The sequence below is a fragment of the Somniosus microcephalus genome, chromosome 16 (genome assembly GCF_052327205.1).
Source record: "Somniosus microcephalus isolate GS21.2 chromosome 16, FLI_Smic_1.0, whole genome shotgun sequence".
Lineage (NCBI taxonomy): Eukaryota > Metazoa > Chordata > Chondrichthyes > Squaliformes > Somniosidae > Somniosus > Somniosus microcephalus.
Window position 1 is genome coordinate 81,637,700 of NC_141002.1, and position 18,426 is coordinate 81,656,125.

The following is an 18,426-nucleotide window of genomic DNA, read 5'->3' on the forward strand; positions in this document are numbered from 1 at the left end:
TAGCCCTGTCTATAGCATGCTGCTTCCGCTTTTTAACATGCATGTAATCCTGTGTTGCAGCTTCCCCAGATTGGCTACTCAATTTTTTTTTTTTTAGGTACGCCTGGTGCTGCTCCTGGCATGCTCTTCTACACTCCTTATTGAACCAGGGTTGGTCCCCTGGCTTGATGGTAATGGTAGAGTGAGGGATATGCCGGGCCATGAGGTTACAGATTGTGGTGGAATACAATTCTGCTGCTGCTGATGGCCCACAGCACCTCATGGATGCCCTGTTTTGAGCTGCTAGATCTGTTCTGAATCTATCCCATTTAGCACAGTGGTAGTGCCACACAACACGATGGAGCGTATCCTCAGTGTGAAGGCGGGACTTCGTCTCCACAATGACTGTGCGGTGGTCACTGCTACCAATACTGTCATGGACAGATGCATCTGCGACAGGTAGATTGGTGAGGGCGAGGTCAAGTAGGTTTTTCCCTCGTGTTGGTTCTCTCACCAGCTGTCGCAGGCCCAGACTGGCAGCTATATCCTTCAGGACTCGGCCAGCTCGGTCAGTAGTGGTGCTACCGAGCCACTCTTGGTGATGGACATTGAAGTCCCCCACCCAGAGTACATTCTGTGCCCTTGCTACTCTCAGTGCTTCCTCCAAATGGTGTTCAACATGGAGGAGTACTGATTCAACAGCTGAGGAAGGGCAGTAGGTGGTAATCAGCAGGAGGTTTCCTTGCCCATGCTTGATCTGAAGCCATGAGACTTCATGGGGTCTCCCAGGGCCACTTCTTCCTGGCTGTATACCACGGTGCCGCCACCCCTGGTGGGTCTGTCCTGCCGGTGGGACAGGACGTACCCAGGGATGGTGATGGAGGAGTTTGGGACATTGGCTGAAAGGTATGATTCTGTGAGTATGACTATGTCAGGCTGTTGCTGGACTAGTCTGTGGGACAGCTCTCCCAATGTTGGCACAAGTCCCTAGATGTTGGTGAGGAGGACTTTGCAGGGTTGACTGGGCTGGGTGTGCCGTTGCCGTGTCCGTAGCCGGTGCCGAGGTTGATGCCGGGTGGTCCGTCCGGTTTCATTCTTATTATTTTGTTTTGTAGTGGTTTGTTACAACTGAGTGACTTGCTAGGCCATTTCAGAGGGCAGTTAAGAGTCAACCACATTGCTGTAGGTCTGTAGTCACATGTAGGCCAGACCGGGTAAGGACGGCAGATTTCCTTCCCTAAAGGACATTAGTGAACCAGATGGGTTATTACGACAATCCGATAGTTTCATGGTTACTATTACTGATACTAGTAATTATTCCAGATTTTTTTAATTATCTGAATTTAAATTCCCCAGATGCCGTGGTGAGATCATGTCTCTGGATCATTAGTTTAGGCCTCTGGATTACTAGCCCAGTGACATTACCACTACGCTACCATTCCCTTGTGTATATTTTCTTGTTAAAAAAAAAACGCAATTTGAGTCTTATCCTGAAATGTATCGTCTGTCCATGTGATGTTTTTCAAAGCGATCCAGTTGCCATTTTATCCTATTTCCAGTACAACCCAGTGGTTAAACAGTTAGTTCATCAGCCCTGAGTCACGCTACACCCATTCACGACATGCAGAAGCACACGTTTTCGATCATAAGAGGTGTGAGCCTACTTAGGTTGCTGCCTTTTGCAATGGCGTGAGTACAGAATGTTGGGAGCTGGCTTGAATTTTCTAACAGAAACTTACTGCCAATAAAAAATGTAAATTCCACCCCTGTTATATCTATTTAATAGATCTATTGAGGGACATATATGTTCCACTGGAAGTTAATGTGAGCTGTGCTCCCACATTGAAACTGAAATGATTCAGAATAAAAGATGTTAAAAAGATATCACTGCTTCCATTTTATAGCACATAAAATATAAATACATAGCAAATGGAAACCCTTATATACAATTTCCACTGATGGAGGATCATTATCCTATTAATTTTTCGGAATCAGTGCAAGTTCTGCAACAGTTCGATGAAGGGCCTCTATCCAAAACATTAATCTATCCTTTCCCTTTTGAGATGCTGACGGGCGTCCGTCTAACTATATTTCCAGAAACTTCTGTTTTTATTTTAGATTTCCAGCTTTTGCATTTTTCTCCCTGGGGTTATTTGTACAACAAAATCTGATCTTTGGTTGCTCCTTTATTACTGATGTGCAAACCACGAAGACATTTTTTTGTGTGCACTCGTGCTACTTACAGATTTTATTGGCTGGCCTTAGTGTAAATCTCATGGGTGTGACTTTTATACCGAGGTGACCAATGCACCAGAGTTTAGTCGGGTAGCTGCGGAATGTGACACCTGGTGAATGTGGGATTATTACACTGTACAGAGCATGAAACTAAATCTCAGCACATCTTTACCTGATCAGAGCGCAACCCAATTCCAAATGAACAAAAGAAGTCTAGTCTTCTTTCTCTAAGGAGTTACTCTAGCCAATAGTACACATTCTGTGCTGCCCTTTATCATTCTATCTCAGTGTCTGCTGGCCAGCTGCTGTAACGTTCCTATTGACGAATGCATTTCATTTTCTGGTCACTGGATACCAGTCTCTAGACCCGGCAGCTTTATTTACTTTGGTTCAACAGGGAGAGACTTCAGGTTACAAAAGAACTAGAAGTGAAGCTGTCATGTCATTTAGAACCAAGTTCTGTTTAACATGCATCAGAGTTCGAAAATTCAACAATGATCCCTTTGTTTTACTGGAGTTATCTTTGAACAGAAGATACCTTGAATAATTTGACCATGAACGGCCGCAGACAAGGGGAGATGACTGCTTTCTTTTGTACAATAAACTTTGACAAGAGGCACCCAATATAAAATGCTGCTTTAGGAGTTCAGTCTAATTTATCTGAAACTAAACCTCTGCAGAAACTGGAGTGATTGTTTCAACCTACCTGAAAATAAAATAGTATTGAAGATTTTTTTCTCCCTCTCGCTTTTTGCTCCCCTTCTCCTCTTCTGAAAGCACGGACTCCTTCCTAGAGTATGGTTCCATGGGCACCAGGCACCCGGCCAAAGTGGTCTTTCTTCATATGTGAGTGCCAGTGGGCTGTTTGATCAGTGGCATCCCATCTAGGTCTCCCTCATCATCAAGTGATGGCCACATCTGTGCACTTCCAATAGGATTACTATCAAGACTGGGATCCCCCTCCCTAACTGATCTGTAACATTTGACCCCTTGTGACCCCACCTCATTGTTCTTTGATGTAATGTTTTCCTGACTGACCTGTTTGGACACCATTCACACCTTTGATTGCTGTGATTATCTCTCTGCCGAGGTGTGATAAATGGCAGTTAGAAAGATTACCTGTAAACATCTGACATTATTCTCTGACTATATAAGCTGTGTCTTTATGCATCTCTCCACTTCACCTGACGAAGGAGCAGCACTCTGAAAGCTTGTGACTTCAAATAAAGCTGTTGGACTATAACCTGGTGTTGTGCAACTTCTTATATTTGTCCACCCCAGTCCAACTCCGGCATCTCCACACCATGGCTAACTGAAGACTGGAGAGGTCAATCTCCGAGGTTCCCCAGCTTCCCCCACTTGAGACCAACTAACTCCATGTAGACCTAAGCCTGGAATCTTCCGGTGCTACATTCAGCAGCTGCTGAGCTGAACGTCGATGCCTTAGTTACTCACTCTTCAACTAGCTGAGCCCTTTCCTTCCTCTATCGTAGCACCAACATAAACTATTGGATTCCCCCTCCCCCCCTTTCCTTTGCTAGTTTTGCCCTCCACTTCTGAAGGCAGTGACTCGTGCTGGGTTACGGTTCTTCTGGTATCTTGCTTCAGTGGCAATGCTTTGTGTGTGAGGCTGGTAAACCAGAGTCAGTAGGATCATCACAGCCATGACCTATCCTGTCCTCACTTGCACCTGTATTTGTCTTTGTTATTTTAAGCTCAATAGTGAGAATTGTGCTAGTACTTCAGATCTCTCTTTTAATGATTGATACACCCCTCCTCATGACCATAATTTCATTTACTGCACAAAGTATCTTCTTTAATTTTAATAGTGATTTTAGCAGTTTTGCGGAAAGCTACGTCATATTTCATTCGGATCAGATGAATGGAGTTTTATAATCGTTGTTGGAAATGAATTCAACACAAAGCGAGCGCACCCACCTTACCATTATACTAGTTCTTTTATTTTAAAAATCTTGCTATATACATCAACTGTAAATGAATTTTACATAGTGACGGACAAAGGTTTTCCTGTGTTAAACTTGTATTAAATTGTATTTAAAAAATGAAGTGCAATTAATATTCTCCATTGTGAAAAGATAAAGAATTGATTTTGATAAGTCCAATTAGAATATGTTGATGATCATGGCTGTCCTCAGGATTGGCAAGAAATGCAATATTCTGGAGCTCTTTTGCAATTTTATACCTCTAGGCGCACGCACACACACTTCCATTAATTAGTGTTAGCAATGCTTATGTAACTTGGTAAATGGTTTGAGAATTCCACCATTACTGTAGCAGGAGGCCCAAACACAGATGTGGGTTTTAAATAATACATCACTTATTATTCTTAGTCTGAACTCATTCACCTCTGTACTGCTGTTTTCCACCTTGCTGACATTTTGATTGTATTTTTATAAATTTGTTCCATTCATTTGTCTCCAAGAATAAAGCACAGCCTGAATATCAATGCTGTAAAACTCCATGGTGGAGAGGAAAGTTCAGATCTTATTTTGTTTACTGTGTTTTTAATTACGAACCAAGGTTTGCCAGTTGTACCAAAATGCAAGGAACTGTGTGTACTTAAAACAGCTACAATCTACAGTGTTTAAAACCCAAGTCTGGCATTACTTACTGATTTATACTGATAATAAATAAATGTAACTTCTCTCTTATCCTTTTCAACCTTGGTGTTTTCCTGCACTGAATCTTGGGCTTTCACCCACACTTTCATATACAAATCAGGTACCGTAGACTGGATTTACCCTACCTCTTTGTTTCTCTTCCTCTTGTACATTCGTGTACACATACACACCATGCTTCATTTGAAAGAGAGGGTTGTCAACGATCACAAACCCTGGGTGCGAGATTTTTAGTTGTCTATCAGCCACACATGGCTGGTGTTGCCTCGAAAATCTTGTTAGATACTACAGTTGTGGAGATGTGAAACTATCTGATGATAGTGATAATTTTGTAGCACATTTTACCCACATGAGAAAGCTTTCAAACAAAGATAGCAGTATGAAAACATTTGTTAAATAGCAACAAACCACCAAAGCTACCAGTAATCATGTGTGCGCCTGAAGCGATGTGTGACATGCCTCTGATGAATTATCTGCAATTTCCTATTCTTTTATCAAGCCTGAACATTACCTTGTTTCCTTTTCTGTCCTTTATCTTGCTCCCCCACCCTTGCAAGTACCATCTACGGTGAAAACGCACTTAGCTTATGAGCCCGAGGGATAGAAAGAAGAAAGACTTATATATTTATATGTTGCCTCGTCATATCGCTCAGAAATGTTTTGAAATGTGCAATGACTATCGTTAGTTAAGCAAATGCACCAGCCATTTTACACACAGTAAGATCCCATAAATGATAACGACAACAAAAACTTACATTTATATTGCGCTTTTAGCATATTAAAACATCACAAGGTGCTTCACAAGGAGTATAATCAGACAAAAAGTGACAGGGAGCCAAAGAAGGAGACATTAGGACAGGTGACCTAACCCTCAGTCAAAGAGGTAGGTTTTAAGCAGCGTCTTAAAAAGAGGAGAGATGATTGGCCATTTAATCTGTTGTTTGGTAGCATTGGTTGAGGAAGGAATGTTGAGAACGGGCAGCTCTTTTTTTTGAATAGTGGGGTCTTTAAACATCCACCTGAATTAGTACAACAGACAGACAGGCTCAACAGAAAATGCTGGAAAAACTCAGCAGGTCAGGCAACATCCGTGGAGAGAAATTTGAGTTGACGTTTTGGGTTGAACCCTTCTTCAAAACTGGAAAGAAAAGAAACTAGATCGAAGGCAGGGCTGCGATCGGACAAAAGAATAAAAGAAACAAAAGAAGTAAAAGAGATTAGAAGCTAGACGAGATGGTAATAGGCTGGGATTAGGTGTAAAGTGTACTGGCAGGGCAAAAGATAGCTGCCAGGTGTGAGAGAGAAACAAAAGGAAAGGGGGGGGGGGGGGTGGGGGAAAGGAGTGGAACAATTACAAGAGAAAATGAAATGGGGGCCGAGCTTATGATCTGAAATTGTTGAACTCGATATTGAGTTCGGAAGGCTGCAGAGTGCCTAATCGGAAGATGAGGTGCTGTTCCTCGAGTTTACGTTGAGCTTCCGTGGAACAATACAAGAGGCCAAGGACGGTGAGGTCCGAGTGGGAATGGAGCGGTGAATTAAAATGACAGGCGACCGGAAGCTCGGGGTCACCCTTACGGACTGAACGGAGGTGAACAGACAGGCTCGCTCAGTTGAAGGATTGTGGCTTTAATCACGCAGTCCTGCCCTGGAGAGTTAGCCTATGCTTGTCCTGGAATGGCTAGTGAGCCAAGCTGACAGGCCTTGCAGTACATTTCCCTGCGCTTGCTTGAGGTACTGCAACCACTGCTCCGGAGAGCCAAGTGAACAAGTCGGATATCCTATTTTGGCTGGCTCAGTTTTGTGAATTTAAAGACATGCTTGTGCTGTTATAGTGAAAATAATAGAAATATTTCATAGTTGTGGAGGACTCTGGGTAAATGAAGCTGCCATTACTGCCGCCTGATGGAAGCGGCCAAGCTGGCATCTCACATCAAAAAAAAAATCTCAATTGATATTTTGTTGGAAGGAATGGGATTGCTTCAAAGCCACAGGGCATGATGGGCAAAGGAAGCTGCCATTAATGTAATCTGAAGTCAATGAATAAGGTTTTCTTTTCAAAAGTTTAATGGCTTGAGAGAATATCTATATATTTCTGGTCCTGTTGCATATTCGCTCCAGCCTAGGTTAATTCCATGTTGGAGCACCACTCCCACTATTAAAATGAACTGAAGGATTATGAAATCTAATGCGATTTACCAGGAAAAATGTTGCTGAACACATGGCTTCAATAGAACTGAATATCAAGCGGGGTGTATAACAGGCGGCCGAGCAACCACATCGAGCTATTCGGGTGCCTCAGAGTAAGGGACTTGGGCTCCCCATCTGCTGTCCACTGAGGTTCTGATCCCACTGACATTTCCGAATGTCAACTGGAGGCCAAACATTCTCCACGGAGAGGGAGGTGAAAATAATCGGAAGCAGAGTTACTTGTGGTTGGTTTCCGAGTGATGTTGGTGACGGCTTGGAAACTGGTCGCCAGCTTTCTCAGCCAGCACTGGTATCTGGCACGGTGGAACAAAGATGGAGTGGAGGAGAAAATATTTTGATTTTGGTGCAGAATGGTACTTGGGTACACCTCATTAATAGGATTCAGTGGCAAAGTTGGAGCAGCACTGCAGACTAGTTTTCTGTTCCATCACTTACTTTGACGCATTTGCTCGACATTATTCAGTACTACAGAGTCTGTACTTACAGCGACTGGAGACTCTGCAAGTTCTGTAGTGCCTCTTCAGGAACCTCCCCCAGCCGGTTGTTCTGCAACATGCTATTTATTCGGAAAAAGAAAACGGAACTGGTCAGAGCATCGAAATTTAAGTATCCCACAGTTGTGTGCTGTTTCCTCAAGTTACGTTTCATAATAAGTTTATTTTTTATTGCAGTTTAAATTACAGTTTTAGATTTTGAATCCAAAAAGCAGAAATCCATAAAGATTAATTAATGGAAAATATTTCTTTGGCAGATGCCACAAACAAGTTTTATGGGAATGAGAATTTTATGTTGAATTTTGTATATCTAACTTGTTTTTTGTCTGCGAAGTGGTGACAGAGTGAATTCAGCAGCAAGTTAAAGCTTGCAATCTGGTTTTAAAGACTATGACGAACTTCACAGCAACTGTATAACCCAATCTGCTAATTTGTTCTCTTGTACAAAAACTAAATCCAGCTCGTCGAGGCATTCCTGAGAAAACTCTCACGCATTTACACCATCTATTGATATTATCTTGCAAAATAGCGTTTTGATTTCACTCACTAATGCCTGTGCTGTGCCGAGAAGTTAAACAAGGCACTGGCACCAAAAAGGTTTCTGGTGTGAACCGGTATTGAAACAAGTGAGAGCAATGGTTGGTGCATTATTTATAAAACGCACTTTTATAAAATACAAAAAGTATTTGCCACAGGTGCTAATCTTAACTTTTAATTGGCAGTCGAATGTCAGAACTGAACATCATTCAGACTAGAGAAAATTAGCAATTTTGCAAGCAGGCATTTAAGTTGGGAGGGAGAATTGCTGTTTAAATACAGTATCAAGGTGAAGATTAGCAGGAGACCGAAGTCATCAGACCAATCATACTGTCAAAGTCACTTGTCCAAAGCTAAATGTAATGGCCCTGGTCTTTGAACTAGCCTGAATTGTTAATGTCTAAAGGTATTTGATAGACAAAGTTTAATATCCAATACTGATGTACATTTTACATCGTTTGCAAAGTTTGGTACTTGAGCTGACCACCAGCAAGAAGTACCCTTCGCCAAGGTATTACTGAGCTATGCGGACTAACAACATTTCAACTCTCTCTGTTCTAAAATCCCTTTTTAAAATGATGGTGCTATTGCAGGCAGCCTTTCAATTTCCACCAACTGAAAGCAGCTATCTATTCTCTCAGTTTGTGTCAACCAGTAGAAATTGATTACAGAAGCTAGTGCTATCTTCCTATCCTCCTTCCCTGGACTAGTCATTTAAATGATTAACAAAAGCATGGCTAAATGTATCACCTAATGTGGTGCTGAAACACACAAACCAGGAAAGACCCAGATTTGATTCCTGGGTTTGTGCTGGGTTAGCAGATAGTGCTGCAAAGCCTCAGTTCCCCTGAGTTTATTGGAGTACAATAAAATAATTGGGAATCCAATGGGGTTGGAAGGGAAGGAACATCAGAATTAAATCAACTAATGCTGTCTAAATCATGCCTCCTGTTTTGTGACTGGAGAAGGAGACAAGGTTGCAGGGGGGAACATATCTAAAATAAAAGGAGATTTATTTCACAAACATTTTGCAACGAAACACATCCCTCTGGGGAGAATGATTAAACAGTCTATCTCTTCATACTATTGTTACTTTGCACACCAACAGGAATTGAACAGCTGAGTGAGAGGCAGGTTGAGGTTGTATTCCTCTCTCATCACTGTAAAGTAGGTCCGTCAGAACTCTGCATGTACACTTAAAAGCACTTGAGGTCATCGCTGGCCTCTGACATGCCTACTGATTGAGAAGATGGAACAGAAGTGTTAGCTCTTTTTTAAAATTAATATAAACAGCATGGTGATGCAAAATACTCCCCAGATTTCAGCCCCGGCTTAGTGGTAGCATTTACTTCTAAGTCAGAAAGTTATGGGTTCAAGACCCACTCCAGAGACTGAAGCACATAATCTATGCTGACATTTCAATTCAGCGCTGAGGGAGTGCTGCACTGTCGGAGGTGCCGTCTTTCAGATGAAATGTTAAACCAAGGCTCGCCTACCCTTTCAGGTGCATGTAAAAGATCCCATGGCACTATTCAAAGTAGAGCAAGAGAATTCTTCCAATGTCCTGGCCACCATTTGTCCCTCAACCAATATCATTAAATCAAATTATCCAGTCATTTATCGCATTGCTGTTTCTGGGACCTTGCAGTGCTCAAAATGGCTGCCACATTTCCATACATTGCAACAGTGCCTACAATTCAAAAGTCATGAATTGACTGTGAAATAGATAAGGGAGAACCAGTGGATGTGGTGTATCTGGACTTTCAGAAGGCTTTCGATAAGGTCCCGCATAAGAGATTAGTGTGTAAAGTTAAGGTACATGGGATTGGGGGCAAGGTATTGACTTGGATAGAGAAATAGTTGGCAGACAGAAAGCAAAGAATTGGAATAAACGGGTCTTTTTCCGAGTGGCAGGCAGTGACTAGTGGGGTACCGCAGGGATCGGTCCTTGGACCCCAGCTATTCACAATATATATTAATGATCTAGACAAAGTAACTAGATGTAATATCTTCAAATTTGCAGACGACACAAAGCTGGGTGGGTGTGTATGCTGTGAGGAGGATGCCGAGAAACTCCAGTATGATTTGGACAGGTTGGGTGATTGGGCAAAAACATGGCAGATGCAATATAACGTGGATAAATATGAGGTTATCCACGTTGGTGGCAAAAACAGGAAGACAGATTATTATCTGAATGGCAATAGATTGGGAGAAGGGGAAGTGCAACGAGACCTGGGTGTCCTTGTGCACCAGTCGCTGAAGGTAAGCATGCAGGTGCAGCAGGCGGTTAAGAAGGCAAATGGTATGTTGGCCTTCGTAGCGAGAGGCTTTGAGTACAGGAACAAGGATGTCTTGCTGCAGTTGTACAGGGCCTTGGTGAGACCACATCTTGAGTATTGTGTGCAGTTTTGGTCACCTTATCTGAGGAAGGATGTTCTTGCCATGGAAGGAGTTCAGCGAAGATTCACCAGGCTGATACCTGGGATGGCAGGAATGATGTATGAGGAGAGATTGGGATGATTGGGCTTGTACTCGCTGGAGTTTAGAAGAATGAGAGGGGATCTTATTGAAACTTATAAAATTCTGACAGGACTGGACAGACTAGATGCAGGAAGGATGTTCCCGATGGTCGGGGAGTCCAGAACCAGGGGTCACAGTCTAAGGATAAGGGGTAGGCCATTTAGGACAGAAATGAGGAGGAATTTCTTCACCCAGAGAGTGGTGAACCTGTGGAATTCTCTACCACAGAAAGCAGTAGAGGCCAATTCATTAAATATATTCAAGAAGGAGTTGGATATATTTCTTAAGGCTAAAGGGATCAAGGGGTATGGGGAGAAAGCAGGGACCGGGTACTGAATTTGGATGATTAGCCATGATCGCATTGAATGGCGGAGCGGGCTCGAGGGGCTGAATGGCCTACTCCTGCTCCTATCTTCTATGTTTCTATGAAGTACTTTTGGACATCCTGAGGTTGTGAAAGACTCTGTATAAATGCAAGTTCTTTCTCTTTGTTAGCTTAAACATTGTTGTTAAAGAATAGCTTATGCACCTGTTCCTGGCACGAACTGAAAATGAGGTGAGATCCCTTATTGGAGGTGCTCACTTATCCCAATACAGGCCTCTGCTGACAGCTTTATAATGCACTTGGCACCAGCATGACCATAGTGGATTTTCATTTCCACAGCAATCTTTAATACTCCAATATGGGCAGTTTACTGACATGATAAGACCTTTAGAATCATTGTCATGCTTTTGTTGTTGGCACTGTGGGAGGCTTTAAATTTCACTATACAGGACCTGCACTCACTGCTTGCCTTAGACAATCGACAGCTAGATCTGAAAGTGCCAACCATTACATTCATCGTCAATCTTGACTGAAAATTGAATCATAAGTAGACATTTTCCAGCATAAATTGTTTGTTCCATTACAGTTTATTATTTAAACTTATCGTACAGCAAATTCATTCTTGGGATAGGTGATCCTAAAAGTATATTTTAATTCTGTTTTCTTGCATTCGCTCCCTGACCATAAATGATATTGTTTTCTTTCACCACATAAGTTGGTAAACTTGGCTAAAAGCATTTAGTTTCATAAACACCTTTTAGTGGGCTAAGATGATCAGTCAGCTATTATAAGGTCCTGCCAAGATTCCTCCTTCAACCGATTTGTGGATCTTTCTGTAGGCAAAGATTTTCTGCATCAACCTGCATAACAACAGTTACTGCAATTCAAAATGATGAATTGTATGCGACTCATTTTGGAATATATTTCAGAGAGGTAATAAGGTACTATATAAACACGTCTATTTTTTTCCTCCTTTCTGTTTTCTCTACTAAGAGCTGTATTGAAAACTGATAACGCTTAACTCACCTGTGACTAGCAGCAATGGAAAGTCAACCCAATGATTAGTTTAGCCAGTTTTGTGATGGCTTCAAGAGATCACACCAGTACTTGGATCAGGATTATTTCCCCCCCTAGCATTTCTCCAGGTTGCTCAAAGTTTGAACAGTTCTCAAAGTGCAGCCCACTTCACGACCGGATGCCTCTATTGAACAATTCTCTTCACACCTTACCCCCATTTCCTTTGCAGAAACCAAATACATTCTCTGTCAAGAACTATTTGCTTGACAAAGACCTTTTTATTTATCTCTCTGGGGAGTATATGTACTAAACTTCTCTGTCCCTAGGCAATATGGATTACTTTTTATTCAGGCGAAACAAACACTTTCTTAATAGGCAGGGCGACGATGATTAATGAACAAAGCTCAAATTACAACACTTTCTCTCAGCTTCAAATAGCCTCTGGAAGAAAATACACTGCATTACATGCTCTTTCACATTGAAATTTTGTGGCTAAGCACTAATTTACTGCTTTATTATAAAATGCCCTGTTGTACCCTATAACAGTTCCAGACGTATACAGTGAAATTAGAGATTTCAGACATCTGAAAAGTTCCCAAGAAATAAAATCAGCAGTTTGGTATCAATATAGTGCTGTGTCACTTAACAGACAGATTTTTAAACTTAAAACAATCTTTAATACATTTTCCCAAATGTGATCGTCATTTCTATGTGATATTTTCATCCACTTTTACAAGGGCAATGTTCATATAAGCCTTTCTTTTTAAAGTCATTCATGGAATGTGGGCATCGCTGGCAAGGCCAGCATTTATTGCCCATCCCCAATTGCCCACAAGAAGGTGGCGGTGAGCCGTCTTATTGAACCGCTGTAGTCCGTGTGGGGAAGGTACTCACAGTGCTGTTAGGGAGGGAGTTCCCGGGTATTAACCCAGCATTGATGAAGGAACGGCGATGTATTTCCAAGTCAGGATGGTGTGTGACTTGGAGGGGAACTTGCAGATGCGCCTGCTGCCCTTGTCCTTCTAGGTGGTAGAGGTCGTGGGTTTGGGAGGTGCTGTCGAAGAAGCCTTGGCGAGTTGCTGCAGTGCATCTTGTAGATGGTACACACTGCAGCCATGGTGCGCTGGTGGCGAAGGGAGTGAATGTTTAAGGTGGTGGATGGGGTGCCAATCAAGCGAGCTTCTTGAGTGTTGCTGGAGCTGCACTCATCCAGACAAGTCAGGATTATTCCATCACACTCCTGACTTGTGCCTTGTAGATGGTGGAAAGACTATGGGGAGTCAGGTGGTAAGTCACTCGCCACAGAATACCCAGCCTCTGACCTGCTCTTGTAGCCACAGTATATGTGGCTGGTCCAGATAAGTTTCTGGTTAATGTTGACGGCGGGGGATTCAGCAATGGTAATCCCGTTGAATGTCAAGGGGAGGTGGCTAGACACTCTCTTGTTGGAGATGGTCATTGCCTAACACTTGTGTGACGCAAATGTTACTTGCCACTTATCATCCCAGGCCTGAATGTTGTCCAGGTCTTGCTGTATGCAGGCATGGACTACTTCATTATCTGAGGAGTTGCGAATGGCACTGAACACTGTGCAATCATGAACAAACATCCCCACTTCTGACCTCCTGATGGAGGGAAAGTCATTGATGAAGCAGCTGAAGATGGTTGGGCCCAGGGCACTGCCCTGAGGAACTCCTGCAGCGATGTTCTGGGGCTGAGATGATTGGCCTCCAACAACCACAACCATCTTCCTTTGTGCTAGGTATGACTCCAGCCAGTGGAGAATTTTTCCCCTGATTCCCATTGACTTCAGTTTTACTAGATGCCACACTCGGTCAAATGCTGCCTTGATGTCAAGGGCAGTCACTCTCACCTTACCTCTGGAATTCAGCTCTTTTGTCCATGTTTGGACCAAGGCTGTAATGAGGTCGGGAGCTGAGTGGTCCTGGCAGAACCCAAACTGAGCATTGGTGAGCAGGTCTCCTCAGCCTCCTACACTGTTCCAATGATGCTCAATGTAAGCTCGAGGAGCAGCATCTCATGTTTTGATTAGTCATTTTACAGCCATCCAGACTCAACATAGAGTTCAACAATTTCAGATCATAACCTCTGCCCCCATTTTGTCAGGAAGCAGCTGTTGATGATGCTGCATATTCCCATTTACACCTCTTCTAGACCCATCTTTTGTTTCTTTACTTGTCCCATTACCATCCCCTTGCACCATCATTCCTTTTATCATTCAGTCTCTTCTGCCTTCCACCCTATCACCCTATCGCAAACCTTCCTTTTTGCTCTTTCCTCCCCTCCCCCTTTCCCTGCATCTGTACTTGCTTAAAACCTGTTACATCTGTAACATTTTCCAGTTCTGATGAAAGATCATCGACTTGAAACGTTGGCCCGGAACATATGGGGCCTATGACGGGGACAGCGTACACCTTTGTAAGTGCTGTGAAAGGCCCCGCAAGTTCTGGGTTTCTGCGTGCGATGCGCATGCACAAAAACCCAGAACTTGCGATCTGTCAAGTTTTGCCTTGACAGATCCACCGCATCCGCTGTAAATTCACTTTTGCTGGTGCAGATTTGGGCTATTTGCCGAACTATTGCCCAGCAAATACCCACGAAACCCTTACGCCTGGTAAAGGCAGGCATAAGGCCTTTTTTTTTTACCAGCATAAGGGTTAAAATAAATGTTAAAATAAAATGTTTTAAATGATTTCAACATTTACTTGGATTTAAAATTAGTTTAGGTCAATTTTAGTCCTGGTTAAAAATGTTTAAATTTATTTTTCAAAAAAATAAAATTTTTATTTTAAATGTTTAAAGGGTATTGTAATTAAATAAAAATTAAATTTTTTATTCAAAAATTAAGTGCTGTGAAATTTTATTTTTTAGGTGATTTCTATTATGCTTGGTTGGCCTGGTGCACGTGATCCCAGGGACGCGAGTGAACCGCATGCACCCAGGGATACATGGGCCTTTACACAGGCCTACACCTGCAGGCCCAGGACTGCAAGAGTCCAAAGCTCTGGAGACAAGGCAAGTGTGTCGTTTTCTTGCGGTTCGGGGGCGTACGCGAGCAGCAAGCCTCTGACTGCAATTTCCAGGCCATGAACTCTGTTTCTCTCTCCACAGATGCTGCCTGACCTGCTGAGTATTTCCAGCATTCTCTGTTTTTTATTTCTGATTTCCAGCATCCGCAGAATTTTGCTTTTATAATCAGCGAGCAGGCTGTTGGTGAGTAAGTGTCGCTAATAGCACTGTCGACGATACCTTCCATCACTTTGCTGATGATTGAGAGTAGGCTGATGGCGGTGGGGGGGGGAGGGTACTTGGCCAGATTGGATTTGTCCTGCTTTTTGTGGACAGGACATACTTGGACAATGTCCAAGGTAGATTATCATTTATAATGCTAGTTAACTGTAACAATGAATAAACTGTAAAAGAGTAGGTACCTTAATTCAATCACATTACAGAACATAATATTAATCCTGAAAGTATCAGTCAATAAAAATCAGCATTGCTTATCCTGTATTTACCTCTGCAGTATTGGGTTTGAACTCTGGGCTTAGACAGACCAAAATGGCCTATTTCTTGTCCTGTACTGCATATTCCTATGCAGCAGGTTCTGTGATGGTCAGACATGTCCATACTTTTTGGAATGTAAATTTTTTTGGTGAAAGGTAAATTGGTAATGAGACACAAATTCTTGCAGCTAAACCTTTTATGCACAGCAGTTTAAATTGAGTTGATTGGGAGCAGTTTCCTAATGACCAAGCTTAATTCAAACAATGTGAACGCCTTAGGAATCTGCACACAATGTTCTGCCGGACTTAACATATTTGCTGCTTTTTTTTAATGCTTCAAAAATTCTCATTACCTAAACTACAAAAGTTTTCAAATAAAGGAAGAGTTTACTTACAGGACTTTAAGATTGTAAAGACCGGCAAATGCTCCCATGGGGATGTGTGTCAAGTCATTTCCTGCAAGTCGCCTGCAGGGTGAAAGTATAATCAAACACATTTTCTTCATGTGGGATTCATTTAGAAACTAAGAAATACAATGCAAATATACAAAAATAAGAATTTCCATTAAAAAGCCATACAGACGGCAGGGAACATATCGCTTTTCATTACATTTTGTCACATTAATTGCTTCTAGCAAATAAAACAAAAAGTATAGCATTATGCACTCACAAAACTGCATTATGTACTTTTATTAGCTATTAAAGGAAATTAAATTCATAGAGATTACAATTTTACGTTCTAAAATGCAATAACAGAAATCATGCGGTGAAGTCAGTGATGGTTGAAACAAACAACATAATGATCAGTTAGTTAATGTACTTCCACCATTCATTAATATACGTTGAACACAACAACTGCTATAAAGTTTGCTGGTTTTACTGCTATGGACATAGAGGAACTGTTGTCTATTGACATGGCATGAAGCAATAGGTTTTTACATCAATTTCTTCTTCGGGGGCGTGCAAGTCACAGTCTATATTAATAAAAGCACCATTGTTGTTGGAGAGCAATATGCTGTTGGCCTATAGCTTTTTAGGACAATTGCTTCCTTTATTAGACTGAAGAGTCTCCCAAGTATGTCTTTTAGTAATAGCTAGCTTCTTTCTTGCACTGTGGAGTCAATCCCACAACACAACTTCAAACAATTACATAAATGTCGATTCTGGCTGGGGACCATCTATGCTGGTTTAGGTAAGGTCTATGTAGGCCACTGTACCTCAAATGGAGCGATCCAGTCCCAAGCACTGACAACCTTCACTTTGATGAGCATGAAAAAAATGACCAATATATTATATTTACAATATTTTATATATATGAGAGAGAGAGAGAAATATAAAATAGGGACCTAAAAAAAGGAAAATAAAAACAACTTCTGCTTGAAGGAAATAAGTATTAAACAGCTCACGTGGTCAGATTCCCTCATGGCTGTCACAATACAGTAACCACTCATGCCCTGTTAATTTACGGACAAATGATAGTACTCTGCAGTGAATGCATTAATGAATCTACATGCTGCAGGTAGTTAGATAAGTGACTGAGATAATGTAATGAAAATACTAATGTGCTGAGTACACAGAGCTCTCTCTCTCTTCTCTTTATGTCACCATGCAATGGCCTGGATTTTGCCATTCACTATGCTGACAGCGGCCCAGACTTTTCACGGGCTTTTGAGTGGCAACTTACTGCCATCGGGCATCTGATACAGCGCGGCGCCCTCTACAGGGGCTCTATGGTGTGAGCGAGCCGGGCAAGCAACAGCGTGTCTCTTCAACCAATCAGATTGAAGAATCCTCACTGAGACACGCAGGGCTGGACTTTCATGGGGAAGGCGGGTTGGGGGCAGGGGGGCTCAGAGGCGGGCGGGAAACCCGGGCGAACGGGTTTCCCATAGGCCCTGCTGACTTTAACGGCAGGGTCTGATTGAATCTGAAGCCTTAGTTTCCCACCGGGCGGGTAGGCCTGCGGCACTAGGCCACACAGAGGAGGGAGGGATCAGGCGGGGGTCGGTCTCCAGAGGATTGGCTCCAGAGGATCGGTGGAGGGTGGGGGGGGGGGGGGGGTGGAGAGGAAGATCAGGGCCTGCAGAGGATCGGTGAGGGGGGGGGGGGTGGAGAGGAAGATCAGAGCCTCCAGAGGATCGGTGGGGGGGCGGGGAGGAAGATCGGGGCCGGCTTCAGGATGATCGGGTCCGGCCTCAGGATGATTGGGTGGGGGAAAGAAGATCGGGTCCTCAGGATGATCGGGTGGGGTGGGGGGATAAAGGAAGATTGGGGCCGGCCTCAGGATCATCAGTGGGGTGGGGGGCCCAGGAAGGCAATCGGAGGCCCCGTGAGGGGGTCTCCGATCGCGGTGGGTGGGCTAGGCAGGTACCCTAGATCCAGGAGGTAGGTGTAAAGGCACTTACCCCCTGGATGCAGCAGTCTTCGCCTTGCTGTAAGTGCCGGGTTTTACGAAGTGTGTAAAACCCAACCAGCTACAGTTAAAACCAAAATTGAGGTTAACGGAGAGGCTTCCAGCCTCATTAAAATATTTAAATTGATATCCCACCTCCTGGCAGTGGGTTGGCTGCCCGCCTCCAATAAAACCGGAAGTGGGCGGGTTGGAAGCGGGTTCAGGTCGGGATTCCGATTTTTAACAATTTAACTACCCCCCACAACCCAAACCCACCCATTTTTTTAGGTTAAAATTCCCCCCAGAGTCTAAACCAGGAGGTATATATATTAGATTTAAATCATGTACAAAAAGCAAAATAAACAGAGGGAAAGAAAGATGGGATTAAGAGACAGAGAGAGATAAAAGGAATAGAAAGAAAAAGTTAAAAAAAAAATAATTTTAATTTTTAAAAATCTCCAACACTAATTAAATTCTGAAGGAATGAAACTCCACACTTTTAAAATTACATTTTCAGTGCCAGAGAGGTTGTTTGGCAGTAATTATGACTTATC

The 18,426-nt window shown here is 42.8% G+C and overlaps 1 protein-coding gene across 1 annotated transcript in view; it reads right to left on the reverse strand.

Moving 5' to 3' along the window:
* Nucleotides 1-18,426, reverse strand: part of LOC147106329 (leucine-rich repeat-containing G protein-coupled receptor 5-like) — a 180,540-nt gene that overhangs the window by 110,107 nt on the left and 52,007 nt on the right. The window contains exons 3-4 of the mRNA XM_086009333.1: nt 15,877-15,948; nt 7,549-7,620 (exon numbers count right to left, since the gene is read on the reverse strand). Coding sequence (XP_085865459.1) covers nt 7,549-7,620; nt 15,877-15,948 — 144 coding nt within the window. The remainder of the gene's footprint in view (nt 1-7,548; nt 7,621-15,876; nt 15,949-18,426) is intronic.